This window comes from Paramormyrops kingsleyae, chromosome 16 (assembly GCF_048594095.1).
Source record: "Paramormyrops kingsleyae isolate MSU_618 chromosome 16, PKINGS_0.4, whole genome shotgun sequence".
Lineage (NCBI taxonomy): Eukaryota > Metazoa > Chordata > Actinopteri > Osteoglossiformes > Mormyridae > Paramormyrops > Paramormyrops kingsleyae.
The window spans coordinates 33620073-33636817 of NC_132812.1; the positions used below are offsets into that span (position 1 = coordinate 33620073).

General features: G+C 40.1%; 1 protein-coding gene across 2 annotated transcripts; it reads left to right on the forward strand.

Annotated features, from left to right (window-relative positions):
• Nucleotides 1-1820: 1820 nt before the first annotated feature.
• Nucleotides 1821-11778, forward strand: LOC111843677 (serine/threonine-protein kinase SIK2-like). Of its 2 annotated transcripts, XM_023811448.2 has the most exons (14): nucleotides 1821-2159; nucleotides 2860-3074; nucleotides 3255-3371; nucleotides 5429-5492; nucleotides 5746-5907; nucleotides 6149-6273; nucleotides 6397-6520; nucleotides 6763-6968; nucleotides 7220-7369; nucleotides 7485-7583; nucleotides 7692-7917; nucleotides 8369-8611; nucleotides 8778-8934; nucleotides 9145-11778. In XM_023811448.2, exons 2-14 carry the CDS (start codon nucleotides 2922-2924, stop codon nucleotides 9587-9589), a joined length of 2271 nt encoding a protein of 756 aa, XP_023667216.2. In that variant the 5' UTR covers nucleotides 1821-2159; nucleotides 2860-2921; the 3' UTR covers nucleotides 9590-11778. The 2 variants fall into 2 exon arrangements, with proteins under 2 accessions (XP_023667216.2, XP_023667217.1); XM_023811449.2 differs by lacking the exons at nucleotides 1821-2159; nucleotides 2860-3074; nucleotides 3255-3371 and adding an exon at nucleotides 3727-3862.
• The last annotated feature ends 4967 nt before the right edge of the window (nucleotides 11779-16745 follow it).

The window sequence follows — 16745 nt, forward strand, 5'->3', positions numbered from 1 at the left end:
ATGAGAACATTTTTACATCTAACACTGTATTATAGAAAAGAGTCACAAGACTGAAAAGCAAGTTCCCTGACGGTCCTCAGCATTACTCAGTGCTGTCACTCTGAACAAGCAGCAACTCACTGATTCGTTAAAATTAACGCAAGTGCACTTCTCATCTGAGCTCTATAACACAGCTTTTGGGGATCTGAATGAAATGGTGTCATGCCAAAGTATTTTCTCTTCTTCCATGATTAATACATGCACAATACATTTTTTTCTGGGTGTCAACACACTTCATGAGGGCATCTTTCAGGTAGCTGTTGAGTCACAGAGGTTGACATGACATCTAAGCAAAGTTAATGGTTTGTATGTCATTTTTGAATTCCACAAATTAACCAGTATGAGCTGACCATTTCCTTTTTTATGGTGAAATGTGATGTTTACTACTTCTCTCTCCTTTTTTCCATTAGGGTAAATGCTATGGTAGTTCACGAATTTCACATAAAAAAATGCTAGCTGACATCATGGCACTTTGCTGATCCTGACCTTCCAATACCGAGCCACTTCTTTAGTTATTGACTTATTTCACACAGAATGGCCGTTTATTCATAAAGCAATTGAGTTCCTACTGATAGAATTATTAATATAATATTGCTGCTTATTCAGAGTGATAGACCTGAGTGATGGAGAGGGCCGGGAGAGAACTTGCTTTTCAGTCTTGTGACTCTTTTCTATATCAGTGTTAGACGTAAAAATGTCCCCATTCATTATTATTATTATTATTATTATTATTAATAATAATAATAATAATAATAATAATAAACAGCAACGGTTTTAATGATTGTAAAGCAGAATGTGATAGAAAAAAACAATAAATATTTCAAATCCGAAACAAATAGACCTACTGTATGGGATAGACCTACTGTTTTAATAGACCTACTGTATGGGAAACACATCTCAAAGAAAAAAAAAGTACCAAATTCCGAGCAGCGATTGAATATTCGAGAAAACAGCAGATGTCTCCAAAATATTGGAGAACCGCGAAGTAGCAGCGTAATAAGAGGGACACCATGACTGCTTTCGGAGAAGTAGAAGCAAAAGAACAATGTATTAACACGCACTGTTGCAGTTCTTCCAGGTATTTTATTAATTTCATTTTTTCCATTCCTCTGCACAGCCTTATTTCTATTGGACGATTGCCACGAAAGATTTAAGGGTTCAGATTTACTGATTCAGTGATTACTGGAAGCAAAAGGTCACAAGTACGTTTCAGATCGAAATGTATAAACGCGTTGTTGCCAAATCGAAGTACAAATAACAACCAACTATAACACAGAAATACGCTCGGTTAGTGAACACTATTGTGAGAACTTCATTTTTGTGCTACAGTTTATTTGCAATAAGACCTGGGAACTATTACAAAAAGTCGACGACAAAAATATACAACTGCACGCATCAGTGTGAGATTATCTAATGCAATAATGCTTTGCGCGACATAACTAAAAATGCACGGAAAACCATTGTACTTTTAAAAGGTCGCGCCTTCATTATATTAAAAAAACACTTAAGAGAGTTCGTTTACACCCCACGCTGTAAATCCACGAAGCCGCTCAGCTATTTAAAAATAAGTGCGAAAACCAGAACAAACATATTTTTCTACTGTCTGTTGCCTTCTTCGATGGGCAGCCAACGTACTCTGCGCTTACAATAAACAGCTTGAAAGGGAGTATCACGTGGTGGCAAGTCTTCGTTATTTACGTCACCGTCTTCATCTCCAAGCAACCCTTCCATCACCATTAGCGTCAGACCGTGCGGAGCTCCACGGTTGCCCGGCAACTGGCGCCTTGCGCTCTCGCCCGGCCTTGCGGCCGGCTTGGAGCTCTGACGCTAGTGTGACGTTAATGAGGTGGGTATCAATTTGTTATGGCAGAGGGGAGGGGGGTAGAGTTCCTCAACAGAGTGCCCTGTAGCTTCGTGCATGCCAGTGGAATGCACGCTACGTGCAAGCTACAATGCATCTAAGAGTGTTAAACACTCAGTTTAAATAAAATACACGTCAAAAACATAGCATAAATTTGGTCCCTCTTCAGGTTGGGATTGTTTTGAAGGTTCAGTTTTTATGGGATATTTTGCCAGAAGTGACAGTAGAATGGTGGAAAAAACTTCGAATGTCTTTTAAGGTAAGTGATCAAGATTAAATTTGTATAGGGACATATTCGACCTTAGATGCTTAACAAAATAGATGTTTTAATCTCGTTTCATTACCTGATACTGTAACATAAAAATAGATATGACTAAGATATAACGAATTATAGAGCAAATATTAGATTTGGTCAATTTGGTTACTTATAACCAATGTTATAATGTATTGCTAACGTTTCTACCGCTAAATTTGTATTTGACAACAGTTATCCATAGAAATGCTTTCACTTTTATATTATTACACGGTGCGTAAAAGTCGATACGATATGACATGATTTATCTAGTTTTTTTCCCTTTCTTTTACTAATTAAAATATCCGATAAAAATTGAGAAACGAGTCCTGAAATGGAAGCTTCTACTATTTCGTATAGGTTTAATAGAAGAGATGTTGATGTAATTCAGATGTATTCAGTGAACGTTGTATTATTCATATGTATTTATATGTGTTTTTCATTTTCTGTATTTTTTATTTATGCGTTTATTATTTCGGCTGGGTAACAGCCTTTCGGGGAAGTGGCATGCTTAATAAACACGATACTATTAAAAGGGGATGTGAAGTAACGGTTATGCATTCGCACTAGTTTCATTATTAAGCTGCAGATTTGTCAATAGGGTGATAATGATGCGTTCATTTACAGAATCCGATCACGCGCCTGATGTACAGCATTTGTTCTGCAGGTGTGACGAAGACCACTGAAAACAAATCACACTTGAACACTGAACTGCAACATTCTGCCACCATGGTGATCATCTCCGAAGGCAGGACAGGGTGTCATGCCAGCACATTGCCTTGCAGGCCTCTCCAGGTCGGCTTTTATGAAATAATTCGCACATTGGGGAAAGGAAACTTCGCTGTGGTCAAACTGGCGAAGCACAAAGTCACAAAAACACTGGTAAGTTTCCCTTATATTTGAATGATATTTTAAATCCTATCAATAATACTGCACAGGATTGTGGTAGATATATAGTTATATCTACCACAATTGTGTTTAGGATGACATTTAAGTATAATGTGTATTTATGTTCTATAGTATGCGTAACGTTGTAATGTTGATGCATGCTTTATTATGTAGGTGGCCATCAAAATAATTGACAAAAAGAGACTCGATCCGTCAAACCTAGAGAAGATCTACCGAGAAGTGCAGATAATGAAGCTCCTCAGTCACCCCCACATCATCAAGCTGTATCAGGTAATGCTGCACCCCTTCAACTTAATACCTGAAAAAAAAAATATTCTGTATGAATCCATGCCAGTGCCAATACCCAGGGCATATGCATCCTTGGTATCATGCTTCAGACAAATGCACCATATTGGGACAATAGCTGGTTGCTTCTTCTTTGCATGCTGTCTAGGTATCATGCTAGAATGGCTGAAAAGAACCTTATCTTCCATCTGATAAAGGTTCAGATACCAGGGGGATGGATGTACTGTATACTAGCTGCTAGCTCACAGAGCTTTAGTTTCTGTCTGTTTATTTTGTTTAATACCTCTAATTTGAATCCTTCCTTTTGGTGATGGTCACTGGTTTAGGATTGGAAGATGTATAAGGAAAATGAGAGCAGAGAACAGACTGAGAAATTCCTTTCCTGATGTGTTGGCTAATGACCACTAAGGGTCCATTAATAATATGGAGGCCTTTGAATTCTTCTGCCTGCAGGGATGGCAGTGAGATTCAGCCAGGTTAGATATGCATGTGCATATAGTGATATGCTGAAACTTGGGCAAAGAAAATCTAGAATATTTTCTGGCATGTTTGTTTTCATTTGTCTCTCACATTCTGGCATAAGCTAACCCACAACGATTGCGCCTGTTGTAAAGCCCCTATATGGATATCTGTGTGTAATGGTTTACTTACGGCAAGTCACTGAGTAGGAGGTATCAGCATAATCCCTTTTTGCCCTTTACCTGGCTTTTTCGCAGTTGAGCAGACGTGTGAGGTAGATAGTGCTGGCACAAGTGATCAGAGACTCACGAGTCTGAATGTCTGGCTCGATTAGCGTCAAGTCATTTGCAGAGTGCCACACAAGTCACCTGAAGTTGAAGGCACAAGGGCAAAATTTTCCATGTACAATCCTGCTATTTTGCCCTCTACTAATCTAATCTGGGGAATTTCAAGGTCTTTTGCAGTTTTTTTAAATTGCCTGGTTTCTGCTTGGTTTTGTCTACAAATTGTACGTTAAAATATTTTAAGGAGCACTGCAGTTAAATAATTAAATTCCAGAACACTGATATGGACAGATGAAAACTGTTCTTAGCACAACACGCACAGTATAGCACAACACACACAGTATAGCACAACACATAATGCTTGCAAAGAACATTGAAATATTCTTTTAAATCTGATGCAGTTTAATTTCAGTCTGGGTATTAGTCTGTATTGCTTTGGTAATTGATTTCTATTAATTTCAGATAAAAATTATTCTTATATTTTACCATATATGCTAAATTGTCAGTTTACACTTATTGTTAGGTTTAGAGATGGATCAGTAGCAGAAAGCAAGCTGAATATTGCGTAATTGCATTATTTCCACTATGTAGGAAGCTTTTTGTTTTATATGAAAAAGATTTTTGGGCATACAGATGTTTCACAAAAGCTTGTCGACACGTCAGTTTCTGTGAGAAATTTGGGGCGCAGGATGTCTTTCATTGTCGCTACCACTGGTTGTGGTGCATTTCAGCAGCACACGCCGTCAGTGCACAAACACTGCTCCCCTCTGGACATGCAAGGTCAAGCCCTTCTGGTTGGCTTCTAGTCTTACTGCAGCTCCTGAGTCTCTGGGGATCTGAGGCGGGTGAGGAGGGGTAGAGGCCGATTAACTGAACGGAAACCATTGATATCGGACTCAAAGTTAAAAATAAAGCATTTCTTTAGATTAAATGCGTATACCAACATTAATTCTGAAATGATTCCCTCCAGCTGTCATTTGCATGTAATGAATTTGATTTAAGATCATTAGTGTTTTTATACTACCTTTTTAGATTTACAGCAAATATGCTGCATCATATTCACAAGATTGTATAAACAAACAAAGGGCATCATATTTACATAACTATGAATATTTGTATATGTATAAGGTCTAATGATATAGTGGGTAAAGTATTGGACACTTCAGATACAAGGGATTAGATCTACAGTGGGCACTATAATACTTTGTATAATTTTAAATTTATCAATTTATTAAGCTACATTAATAAATCACATTTATTCATGCACCCATTAACACAGAGCTTTTCTGTGTTTTACAGGTCATGGAGACAAAAGACATGTTGTACATCGTTACAGAATATGCAGAAAATGGAGAAATGTTCGGTAGGTAGTCTTAACCCATTAACCTGCTCTTCTGCTCACATACTAATCCTGATATTTGGTAAATGGATTTTTCACTTTGACTTCAACGGCAGCTTTTGCTGATGACGTTAATGTTAAGGTTAAAACATCTGTTTTCGGATTTTTATGGCACTCGTAAGTAACAAGTGTTTGAATAACCGCAGCCTATAAAATTTAATTTTCCACAGAATGGTGCTCAGCTCTGTTTGATTTTTTAACCTCATTTTGTGTGCAGACTATCTGACCTCCAGTGGACGTATGAGTGAAGGAGAGGCAAGGAAGAAGTTCTGGCAGATACTGGAGGCAGTTGATTACTGTCACAGGTCACATATTGTGCACAGGGACCTCAAGACTGAGAACCTCCTGCTGGATGCTAATATGAACATTAAACTGGCAGGTAAAACAAATGGCTTAAGGAGCAGTGGTCTGATGCTTTAGAAAATGGAGCTTTGAGGCTTGCTAGCATCCTCAACAGATAGGTTACACATCTAGAATTGTTATCTGTTATATAAATATATTATAACCAGATTTTGCTTTTACACCACGTCAGGGGCACTGTAAGCGGAGTGGGGCAAGTAGGATGATTTCAAGGGCCCCTGAGTAACAAGAGTGTGGCTCTGTTTCTTTCTTTTGTGTAGACTTTGGCTTTGGGAATTTCTACAGTTCTGGAGAACCATTGTCCACTTGGTGTGGGAGCCCACCCTATGCTGCCCCTGAAGTCTTTGAGGGAAAGGAATATGAAGGGCCACAGCTGGACATCTGGGTAAGGAGGCCAACTCGCTACAAAAAGGCAACTCTCTCGTCCCTCAGGCTTTTTCTTGTCACGAATGCCCTCAGTAGAATCGACAGAATGACTGGTAATTCCTCTTGTTCTTCTCCTTCACAGAGTCTCGGCGTCGTGCTCTATGTACTTGTGTGTGGGTCCCTTCCTTTTGATGGTGCAAGCCTTCCTGCACTGAGACAGAGAGTCATGGAGGGCCGATTCCGAATTCCATTCTTCATGTCTGAAGGTATGCACTGTGATTATGGCCTCAAGGCCAACGATCACCTGTATTCTCATGCATACACATTCACTCTTGGGAAATGCTGACTTGCCTAGAGACAGATCTCTAAAGTGCAGAGAAAAGAACTTGCAAACTTCTAAATTCTGCATCAGCATTCCTCCTGCCCACAAAAAACCTCAGAAATATACTCATCTGAAATACCCGGAGATGTTTCCTGACATGCCCCTTTTTGTCCCCGTTTTATCCAGACTGTGAAAACCTGATCCGGAAAATGCTAGTGGTGGACCCAGCAAAGCGGATCACAATTTCCCAGATTAAACAACACCGCTGGATGCTCGCTGACCCAACAGCAGCCCATCAGGTCCTTACCTATAACTCCAGCCTGGGTGACTATAGCGAGCATGTTCTGAAAATCATGCAGACGCTGGGAATCGACAGACAGAGAACCATTGAGGTAACAGCTGAAAATGTTAAGAAAATGATTTGTGCCGCAGCTGTTTTTGTGGAATCCCTTATATGTAGTCTCAGTTTTCATGCTACTATATGCATGTTACTGAATTAGAGAGCCCTCCACATGACAGTGTTAAAGGCTGTTTTGTGTTCCTATTGTGGTCGAGGAATAGATTAATTTGGGTTTTATGCCGGGGCAGTCTACAATATTTATGTCTGGCTCTTGTATCTCCTTCTCTCTGTGTGCCAATGCAGTCCTTGCAGAACAGCAGCTACAACCACTTCTCTGCCATCTACTATTTACTTCAAGAGAGGGTGAAAGATCACTGTAGTCTCCAGTTGGGCCGGCAGTGTGGGAATTGGAACCAGAGGTCTCGCAGCACTTCTGATTCCTCCGTCCCAGAGGTGAGCTTAACTAGCAGATGTGCAGCAGTCTACTGTGCTACTGCTTTATTCCTCTAAAGTGCTACTTGCCTTTTTTTGTTGTTGCCTGATGATAGCTGTCTTCCTTTCTCACTAGGTAATGATGGAATCCTTCAGGACAGCCTTTCCCTTCCCAGCCAAAGAGAACATTCCTGTCCAGTCTGAGGTGGAATATGAGTCCAACAGCTTATTCCAGGTGAGTTATTTTAATAGCATTATTCTGGGCTGCTCGGCTGTGACAGGAATGCAATTTCAGCCACCGTTGTCCTATGTCTTCTGTCTAACAGCCCTCTTTTTTATGCAGCCTGTGGTCTTTCCCGGAGAGGCCAGCCTGAGTGGGTTGCTACGCACCCGATCCATCTCCCCCAACAGCCTGCTGGAGACCACCATCAGCGAGGAGGCATGTTCCAGAGACCTGGAGGAGGAGGAAGGGCATCAGCAGGCCTCTCCTGTCCATCTTCCAAGCACCACGTCTCGCAGACACACCCTGGCTGAGGTCTCAGCTCGCTTTCACCAGTGCTCACCTCCCTGTGAGTAGACTTATCTCATGCATAACTAGCGTGACCAGAAAATCCATGCCAGGGATGGCACTTTGAGGTACTTAAGGTTTTACAGACTACTTTAAAAAAGAAAGGCTCCTGTGCTTGGCTAAATCATTCAGTTCTTCTTGCACTTTGACTGGTTTGTTTCCTTTTTTTATTATTATTGTTTCCTTGATTGGAAGACTCATCTAGCTGTTTCACATTCACATTAGTGACGCACTTATGATTATAGGATACTGACCAATCAGAACATAGCAAGAACTCAGCACTTAAGTGTTTACAGATCCTATCCTAGCTCAAAGTATCCTCCCTGATATTGATTATCTGGTCACCCTATGCATAGTATATTATACCAAGCAAAAAATATGTGCGTATAGTGCCAAACAATGGCTGCCTTTCTGCCTGCTTATTAGACACTCTCATCTTTCACGTCATACAGGTATCGTGGTATCTTCCGTCAGTCCCACTGATGGTGCCTCCTCAGATAGCTGCCTGATGTCCTCATCCAGCAGCAGTGCCACCCTGTCTGCTCTCCTATCTTCTGCTGGAGGTGCTGGATCCCCTGTAACCATGGGGACAACTTTTACACATTCCTCTGCCATGCTGCCTCAGGCCCAGGGTGGCATGCCCGGAGCCAGCTTTCAGGAGGGCCGACGCGCCTCAGATACCTCACTCACACAAGGTAGGTATCTCTGGCATGGATCTATAGGCACAAAAGTATATCGCATTACAAATGTTTTCCAGATATGAATTTGTTTCATTTACCACGAAGAGGAGCAAGCAGTGAATATGTTTCCTCGTGAAGCTTGAAGGCCGTTAATGACAAGCATCTACATCTCTTCTTTCAGGCATCAGGGCTTTCCGGCAGCAGTTAAGGAAGACCACCCGAACCAAAGGCCTTCTGGGGCTGAACAAGATCAAGGGTCTGAGCAGACACTCTTGTGCACCCAGCTCCACAGCTCGGGAGCACCGCAGTCTGCTTGAGGAGGTGCTGCTCCAACAGCGGTGAGGGGCCTTCCACTTAGTTTTATCCACATCAGCCATTTATATGATCAAGAGACTGTTGAGTCAGACATATCAGTTGAGGGAAATACTGTATATTAATCATTCATCTATGACTTTGTAGCACATCACATGTAAGGTCATTGCTCCTTGACTTTGCTCCTTTAGCATGTTATGTTCTTGTGGTGAAATCCTTCTCTTTTCTTCTTCCAGAATGCTCCAGATGCAGCACCAACAGATGCTGCCTGTGACATTACAGCAACAAACATCTACTCCATCCCCCGGCCTCTTCTGTTCGAACTCGCTGTTTGCTGACGCCCCTGTTGTAGCTCCCCTTATGACTGAGCACCATTTGCTACCCCTGTGTCAAACCCCCCTCAACATGCAGAAGACCTTCTGGCAGCAACCTGTTGAGTCTTCCTGTTCTTTCTCGACCTCTTTATCCCCGGTGGCTTCAGCGGCCCATCTATTGGAGGCACATCTGCACATTAGTCAGCGGCCCCAGCCCAACGTCTGGCCTCCGCTACCAGCACACCTCTCCGTTTTACCCCAGCAAGACGGCTGGAATCTGGGCCTAGCCCAGAGCAGAGACTCGGAGCTGCAGCAGCTTGGGAACACAGGACAGCAACAGATTGGTAGCTGTTTGATGGTCAATTAGACTGACACTTTTTGGGAGACAGACCTAGGAAAACATGTTACATAAATTGAAATGGATGAAGACATAACTGAAGAGCGTCCACCTGGAAGGAGTCTGCAGGGACCATTGCAGGTGTGGTTAAACAGACAATTTACAGCAATTTATACAATTTATATGATTGCTCTAAAAATAGAGGTTTATAGTTGCAGTGTAAGGTGAATGGAGAATATATAAAGCTAAATGCAACTCATGCACATATGAAGCACATGCATCTCTATATTTACATTTCTCTGCATTATCGAAAATGAGCAATAATGGAACTTCTGTAAAAGTCCATAGTTCAATTCACTGAAAAGCAATACTAGACTGGGCTGTTGGCCTAAAGAGACTCTAATGCAAGGGTATGTGGCAATCTTTGGTCAGGAATCAACTTAATGTATGTAATTGATATTTTGCAGATAATCAGCAGGTCTGGAGGGATACAGGAGAGTTTTGTCCTTAAGATTGATATCAGACCTGGGTTTATGTAGCTCACGTTTGTTACAAATGACCAAAGCTTGCTTTTGAATTAGTATTTAGTACCACAGAAATGTTGGAAACATGCCATATGGAGCATTTGTTGAACCTTCCAGATAAGTTTTTAGCGTTCTCCAAAGGAAGAAGAAAAAACAGCTGAAAGGGTATCAGACGTTTCACATATAAACTAGAACAATACGTTTAGAGGAAAAGTATAATTGGTAGGACACAGAACTGCTTTATGAATGGCAAAGTCATCATTTACAGAATGCTTTGTTTAAGGTCATCTACATACTGTACTGAACATAGCAGTCAGTCTTTGTAAAGTAGGTGGGGAAAAGTCAGTTTGCCCGCAAGTCTGAGAAAAGAAATCAGAATTATTCTGCATTTTACAATACCTAGCATTTTCACTACCTCCAGCTGTAGAAGTTTAGTCTTCAATGAAACATATTAATAAAATCTTGTTCAGTATCCAAAACTTTGAATTTATTTTCTTTTAGTATCAGCTCCTATAGAATGTTTTTGGTTCACTTAACCCTGGTTTCAAATTACTGGTTTGTAGATACCTTTTAGCATATGGCAACAATTTAGAATATGTGCAATACTTAAAAATGAATTACAATTATCAAGAGGAAAAAATTGTATGACAGCAGCATGGTAGCAGAGGGCTAACTGTGCAGGGGTAATTGTATGATATTTTTCTTTTTTTTTCTTTTTTAACAAAAAAATGTTTCTGTCCTGCAACTGAAGAACCATTTTAGTTGAGTTTTTTTAAAGTATTATGTGAAAAAAAAATGTGAAAATAAATATGAGAATAATATTAGGACAAACTTTTTTGTATGCTGACAAGGTTTGTAGGGTACAGGCCATTGCGTTGCCTTTCTGCTGTAACTGGCTTTGTAGAAAAATTACAGTATTAGCAAGCCAAAGACGAGTCCTGTCTATGTGTAAAAACGCTGCTTGCCATTGCACAATCTGTAGAGCACTACTTGAACACAACATTGGATTTGGTTTGTAAAAAATGCTTAAATTTGCTTGATGTTCATAGTGGCAGCCTGAATCAAGGTGACGGATTTTGATTGACAAAAAGACCATGGCTGTTTAATCCTTTTACCCTTTGTATCTTTTTATGGAAATCATCGACTACTTGTAGCAATAGACTTCACGAAGAATTATTTATGTCATAAAATTGGTTTTAAAAGTCTTGCAACCTCTCGTCTTCCGTAATAATTGGCTAATTGTAATAAAACATGTTATCAGTGTTACCAACACCATGAAAGGTTGTGCCTTTGAACTGTAATTTGAAATGTAGCCCTGCATCTTCAAATCAAAACAAAGGAAAACGTAATTCTACATCTCTGGAATAAATTTTAGATTTCTAGAAAATCAAACCAATTTTTTGTGAAGGCATGGGCTAACGGATCAATGGTCCTATTTCAAGGATGCACTTTATTTTCAATATTTTCATCCATAAGTTGTCTTGGTGTTTGTTTTGAAGATGCTTGATGTTGGCAACTGTATAACTGAGGAATATTTGACACACTACAATTAAAATTTCATTGCTATCCATGTAATGTCATTATTGCAGATTTTTTTTTCTCTTTTTGAGATTCTCAAGTTGACATTTATTTGTCTGTATTTCACATGAATTTATTTAAATTATTTATTAAAATAAATTTACTTTAAAAACAGAATTATGCCACTTGTGTCTGTTATACCTCAGACTCCATTTTTTAAAACTGCATGTTCAAGCATACAGGCAAATGCTGCTCAGTAATGTGAAGACATGCATGCATTTTGGAATTTGCATCAAGGAGAAACACTCCACAAAAATTGCGCTTGTGCAAGCAACATTCATAGGCCATAATGAGTACAGCAGTATGACCCACATATTATGACAAGTTATGCGAGGCAATCTAACAGCAAAAGTAAAATTCATCTTTAATATCTTTGCGTGGTGTGCTGTATTTGCATTGCAGAAAATGACTAAATCAGTGCCATAATTTTTGTGACAGAACATTCAGAAACGCACATCATTCCAGTTTTTCGTTCATTTGTTCTCGGGCTCAGGAATGTGTGAAGGTAGTATTGTATTTTAGGAAAATATATTTGAAATATATTTGAAATTGAACTACTGTAGTTGTCTCAATGAATACCAATCCTGTTTCAGTGGCTATACTATTGATGTTTTTTTTTAAATGTCAGAGAATGGATTTCTTACATTTTGGCTGGAGGATCCTTCTACATTTTAATAGCTTCCTATTGCCTGTTGTTCTTAGACTCATTATCTCTGCTTGAGAGGTATCTAGCGAGTTTATCCAGTTTGACCCGAACTCATGACTGACCGAGACCATTAGTAATGCAACAATTTCTAAGCCAGTGTCTAAAGTAGTAATAAGCTTTTTATCATCAACGAAGCTATGCTTCTATGCTACATAATACTAACTACAATGTTATACTTCACTGCCAAAATTCTCTTAATTTACTTTTTGGTTTTATTTGCAACCTTTCCTTTTTGGCACTGAATTTCTATAGGTGTTTATTTTGTATAATCTGTCGCAAATTACTAAACACGATTTAAATACAGTTCTTAGACTTAACCCATTCCTGCCAGGTGTTAAACTTAAGCTGACGGTTAAGGGCTTTGTAGACATGGCAAGGTCAGGCTTGAACTAGTGACCTTCTGATGACAGGCACAGAGGCTCAGCCCACTGAGACACACGTACTGTAACCCCTTAAGCTCCATTCCTAAAAGCTCATGACCTTTTAGAAATATCATTACATACCAATCCAGCCAGCTAGGCAATTTTTAAACAATTTCCATCTTTGCATGTTTTACTCACCTTGCAGAATAAATTCCTTATTCAGCATTGCCTGAATATTGCAGTTTTATTCTAGTATTAATGTGACACATTTAATAGATAAAATACATTGTACACTATTTTAGCAAGGTGAAAAAACTATGGTTCATGACTTTGAACTGGCGGCAAAAACAAGGAAATGACAATGGGCAATGACTGGTACGGAGTATGCTAAACACATTAAATATTTTTCAACAAAATTGCTTCACAGAAGCCAATATCTTTTTCTTTGTTTGTTGTAACATTGTTTTTGACTGCCATATGTATAGAGACTAAACAAGTACTATAGCACACGGGTGATTAGTAACTCTGAATAGAAAGGACTGATGTGGAACATTCTTTTAGACACTATTGCCTCCTGCATAATATTAAGTAGTGCGTAACATTCCATTGCCCCACGTGCGTCATTCGGCTCCGAGACGACCGGGTGAAGGTGAGGGGATGGTTCTCTCGTACTCTCTTTTCAGCACATTCACAGCATTATCAGGATTCTGCAGTGACAACAGGCAAATTGAATTTGAAACCGGTTCCGCTGCTTTGCAGCCTCTCAATCTTTACATTTGCAGAGCCTAAGGGCGAGTAGCTGTACGAAGCTGAAAAGCCAGCTGTGGCAAGAGTGGCTTATTTGTTTTCCACACTGCGGCCTGAGATGAAAAAGCAGCTGGGATCTATGCTAGTTAATGGGGATTTCCAGCGTATAGGGAGAATTTTCACGTTTTGTCTACTGGTGGGATTAGTCACAGTAGCGGGCGTGTTGATACTGAGAAATTTGTCACAGTCTGCAGAATGCATATTTTCCTTATTCCTCACAGACAACACAAATCATAAAAAAAAACCCTTGATAAGTTAAGCAGGGAAAATATATTGAGAAAAGAAATAGTGCTCCGTGTCTCATGGTTTATATAATACAGTTTCCAATGGAAATTGCACAGTAATGAATACGCTGAGGTTAATCTTCGGCTGAAAACGGCCCCTCAGCGATCCATCCCTCCCCACTCTCTGCCCACTGAACAGTGATCACCTATACTTACTTACACTTCTGTTGAACACATCTACTCTTAAACGGGACAACTCAAATTCATTCTTCAACTCAAGTCAACTCAAGTATGTGAATGCATCCTACAAAAACTTTGCACATCAGTTACTGATGCACATGCATGTGGTTCATAGTGTGCAAGATATACAGAAACATTGTATCAACTGGTATTCTTCTCCAGCCAGCTGTAAGCTTAAGTCATCAGAAATTACATGTCCTTACATGCAAAGGCCTTACTCTTATAATACGTACTACTCTTTTAGCATGTATGTGACTGTAGCTACAGGAATTGGTGTACAAGAGAGTCTGATATTAGGGGAATACAATTTAATAATTTAAATACCAAGCTAATTACTGGAGGGGGAAATGGGGCTAAAGTAAATCTTGGGGGGTACACATACCCCCCCAATCCCCCCCCCCCCCACCCTGCTTCAAACGCCCCATGGCTGCAGTTTATAACTTTATGCTAAAAAGACTGCCAGAATTGTTTTGTTCACTAGAACATTACAGCCTTGTTTCAAGGTTGACAATTTTCTATTGAACATACCGAGTTTCAGTACCAATAGTCAAATTGTCTTTACCAGGCTATATTTAAGCTTGTCGACTCACCTGGGGAAATGCACACATGGCACCTTATGCTGTGAGCGTCACCGTACTTAGTATTCTTACACTGCAGCAAGCTCCTGCAGTCACATCCTGATCTAGGTACATGGTTGAAATCTAGAACAGGCTACTGAGGGAGAGAGGCCTGCAGTGCTGTGCAAGCCCACCAAAGAAAATTATGTTTAAATTGTGTTTATTTTGGTCTAAAGCTATGATTTTACATCTGCCATTTCAAATCCTCTCCTCACGTCACCCCATTATTTACAGTTAACCTCCAACAAATTCATGCATTTCTTGAATTCAAAATCTGTAAAGATGGCAGGATTCCAACAGATAGGGAAGTCTAACTGGATAATGAGGGCCATCCAAAATGGCAGAATACATGGAAGGGAATTCATACAAGTGAAAGCCATAAATTAAAACTATTACATACATTGTAGCTCAGGAACATGGACAAGATTTCACAACTAAAGTGATGGCACAGGGGTTTAGATGTCCAAACAAATCACAGGTAAAAATAATCGTCCAATTAATATTCTGACAAGGGGTAGCATTGGTGATTCTGTGTGGGTGAGATTTACTGACACTGAAGGACGTGGCCTGCATCTTGGTTTCTCATGAAGGTCAAGAAGCAGGACACCCAAGTACACACAGTCCAAGATATCTGACGCTGATACCCAAGAGCATTCATTCAGCCTGTAACCTTCCCAGTCTACCATGAACTGTAGACATCCTTGGCAATGTCAGGAGTCATGGAGAGTCTAGACTGCATATACGGCGCTATCATCTAGGATCAAGAGTGGAGGGGGCAGACTAGGACGGAGTAGCAAGGGCACCTTAAAGAACGGAGATGTACTACTGGTTTTAACAGCGGAACATAGTATGTGGGATTTATCTTGTTCTGCAGAGGTAATCTGAGGTGGTAAGTCACATGATTAACCTGTTTAACAATTGGGAATGAGCTGGAAAGCTGTGAATTTAACTTCTTATAGAGGAGCTGGAGATAGATGTACTGGGTGAATAGCCGGACTTGCTGACCGGGTTTGTGCTGGGAACCTGGACGTCAGCACCGGTCTCCATGGTGTCTCTGTTACCACACATGTTACTGGAGGTGCCCATGATTAGCTAATTTCACCTTTTCACTTGTCTATGGCTGGTATGTTCAACAGCTCAAAAGGACTACAGACACAAGGGAGGCTGGCAACCTAGAATACACTAGGATGGGGTCAGATTATTGGATTCATTAATAAGGGAAGTTTAGACATATTCCACCCAGGGATGAAATCATTCACCAGTTATGTTGGTAAGAATTACAGTAGGTAAGAAGAAACCTGACTGTCTTCTGATTTAGATGTTTTTTCTGGTCATTGGACTTAGGGGTGACATCCTAATGACAAATTAACCTGCATGGGGAGTTTGTGGGAAAAGGTCAGACCTGAGGCCTATCCAAGAAGCTATCCATAGCCACAAGGATGAAAGTTGATCCAACAAAACAGGTGAGATCTCTGATGAAATGAATCAATATGTGGGACCAGGGTTTGTGGGATATAGATAAAGGTTCTGGGAGTCCAAAGGACAGCTTTGAGATGACATAAATTAGACCCATTCAGGAAAGGCATTGACAAACAGGGTCAGGTCTAAGTTAAACAAGGACCACCATAGATTTCCTATATCAAAGAGTGTGCAACAGAAATATGGGGTGATGAGAATTAGAATTAGAGTGAATCCATTGTAACAAGGCATTCCATTGTAGGAACATATAGCTCTTGGCCTAGGTCTAAAGCCTAAGGTCCTTGAGGAACCGGTTCCAACTGTGGGCCTCATAATGGCTAAAAGCCTTTTCACCATTTTTAGCTTGAACTTTAGGTACAAAAAGCTGACCAGCTCCCAAAGATCTAAGAGACTAACCTGGTTTGTATTCTTTACGCATATCAGTGATATATTTTTAGCCTAAGTCATTCAGCTTTATAAACCAATAAAAGTACTTTAAAATCAATCGTAATAGTGCAGTGATTTTGAGATAGGAGTAATATGTTCTTGTTAGAATTCTAACAGCAGCGTTTTGAATGAGTTGCAGCTGTGTAATGGTCCTTTTGGGAAGGCCAGTCAGGAGAGCGTTGCAAAAGTTCACCCTACTGGAAGGCCATGAATAAATTTCTCC

What these genes read in the sequence shown, in the direction of transcription:
- LOC111843677 (XM_023811448.2), top strand. Translation starts at nt 2,922, where the DNA reads ATGGTGATCATCTCCGAAGGCAGGACAGGGTGTCATGCCAGCACATTG. An exon ending in ACAGACAGAGAACCATTGAG is followed by an intron (nt 6,969 to 7,219) that starts GTAACAGCTGAA and finishes GTGCCAATGCAG; the next exon opens with TCCTTGCAGAACAGCAGCTA. An exon ending in TCACCAGTGCTCACCTCCCT is followed by an intron (nt 7,918 to 8,368) that starts GTGAGTAGACTT and finishes CACGTCATACAG; the next exon opens with GTATCGTGGTATCTTCCGTC.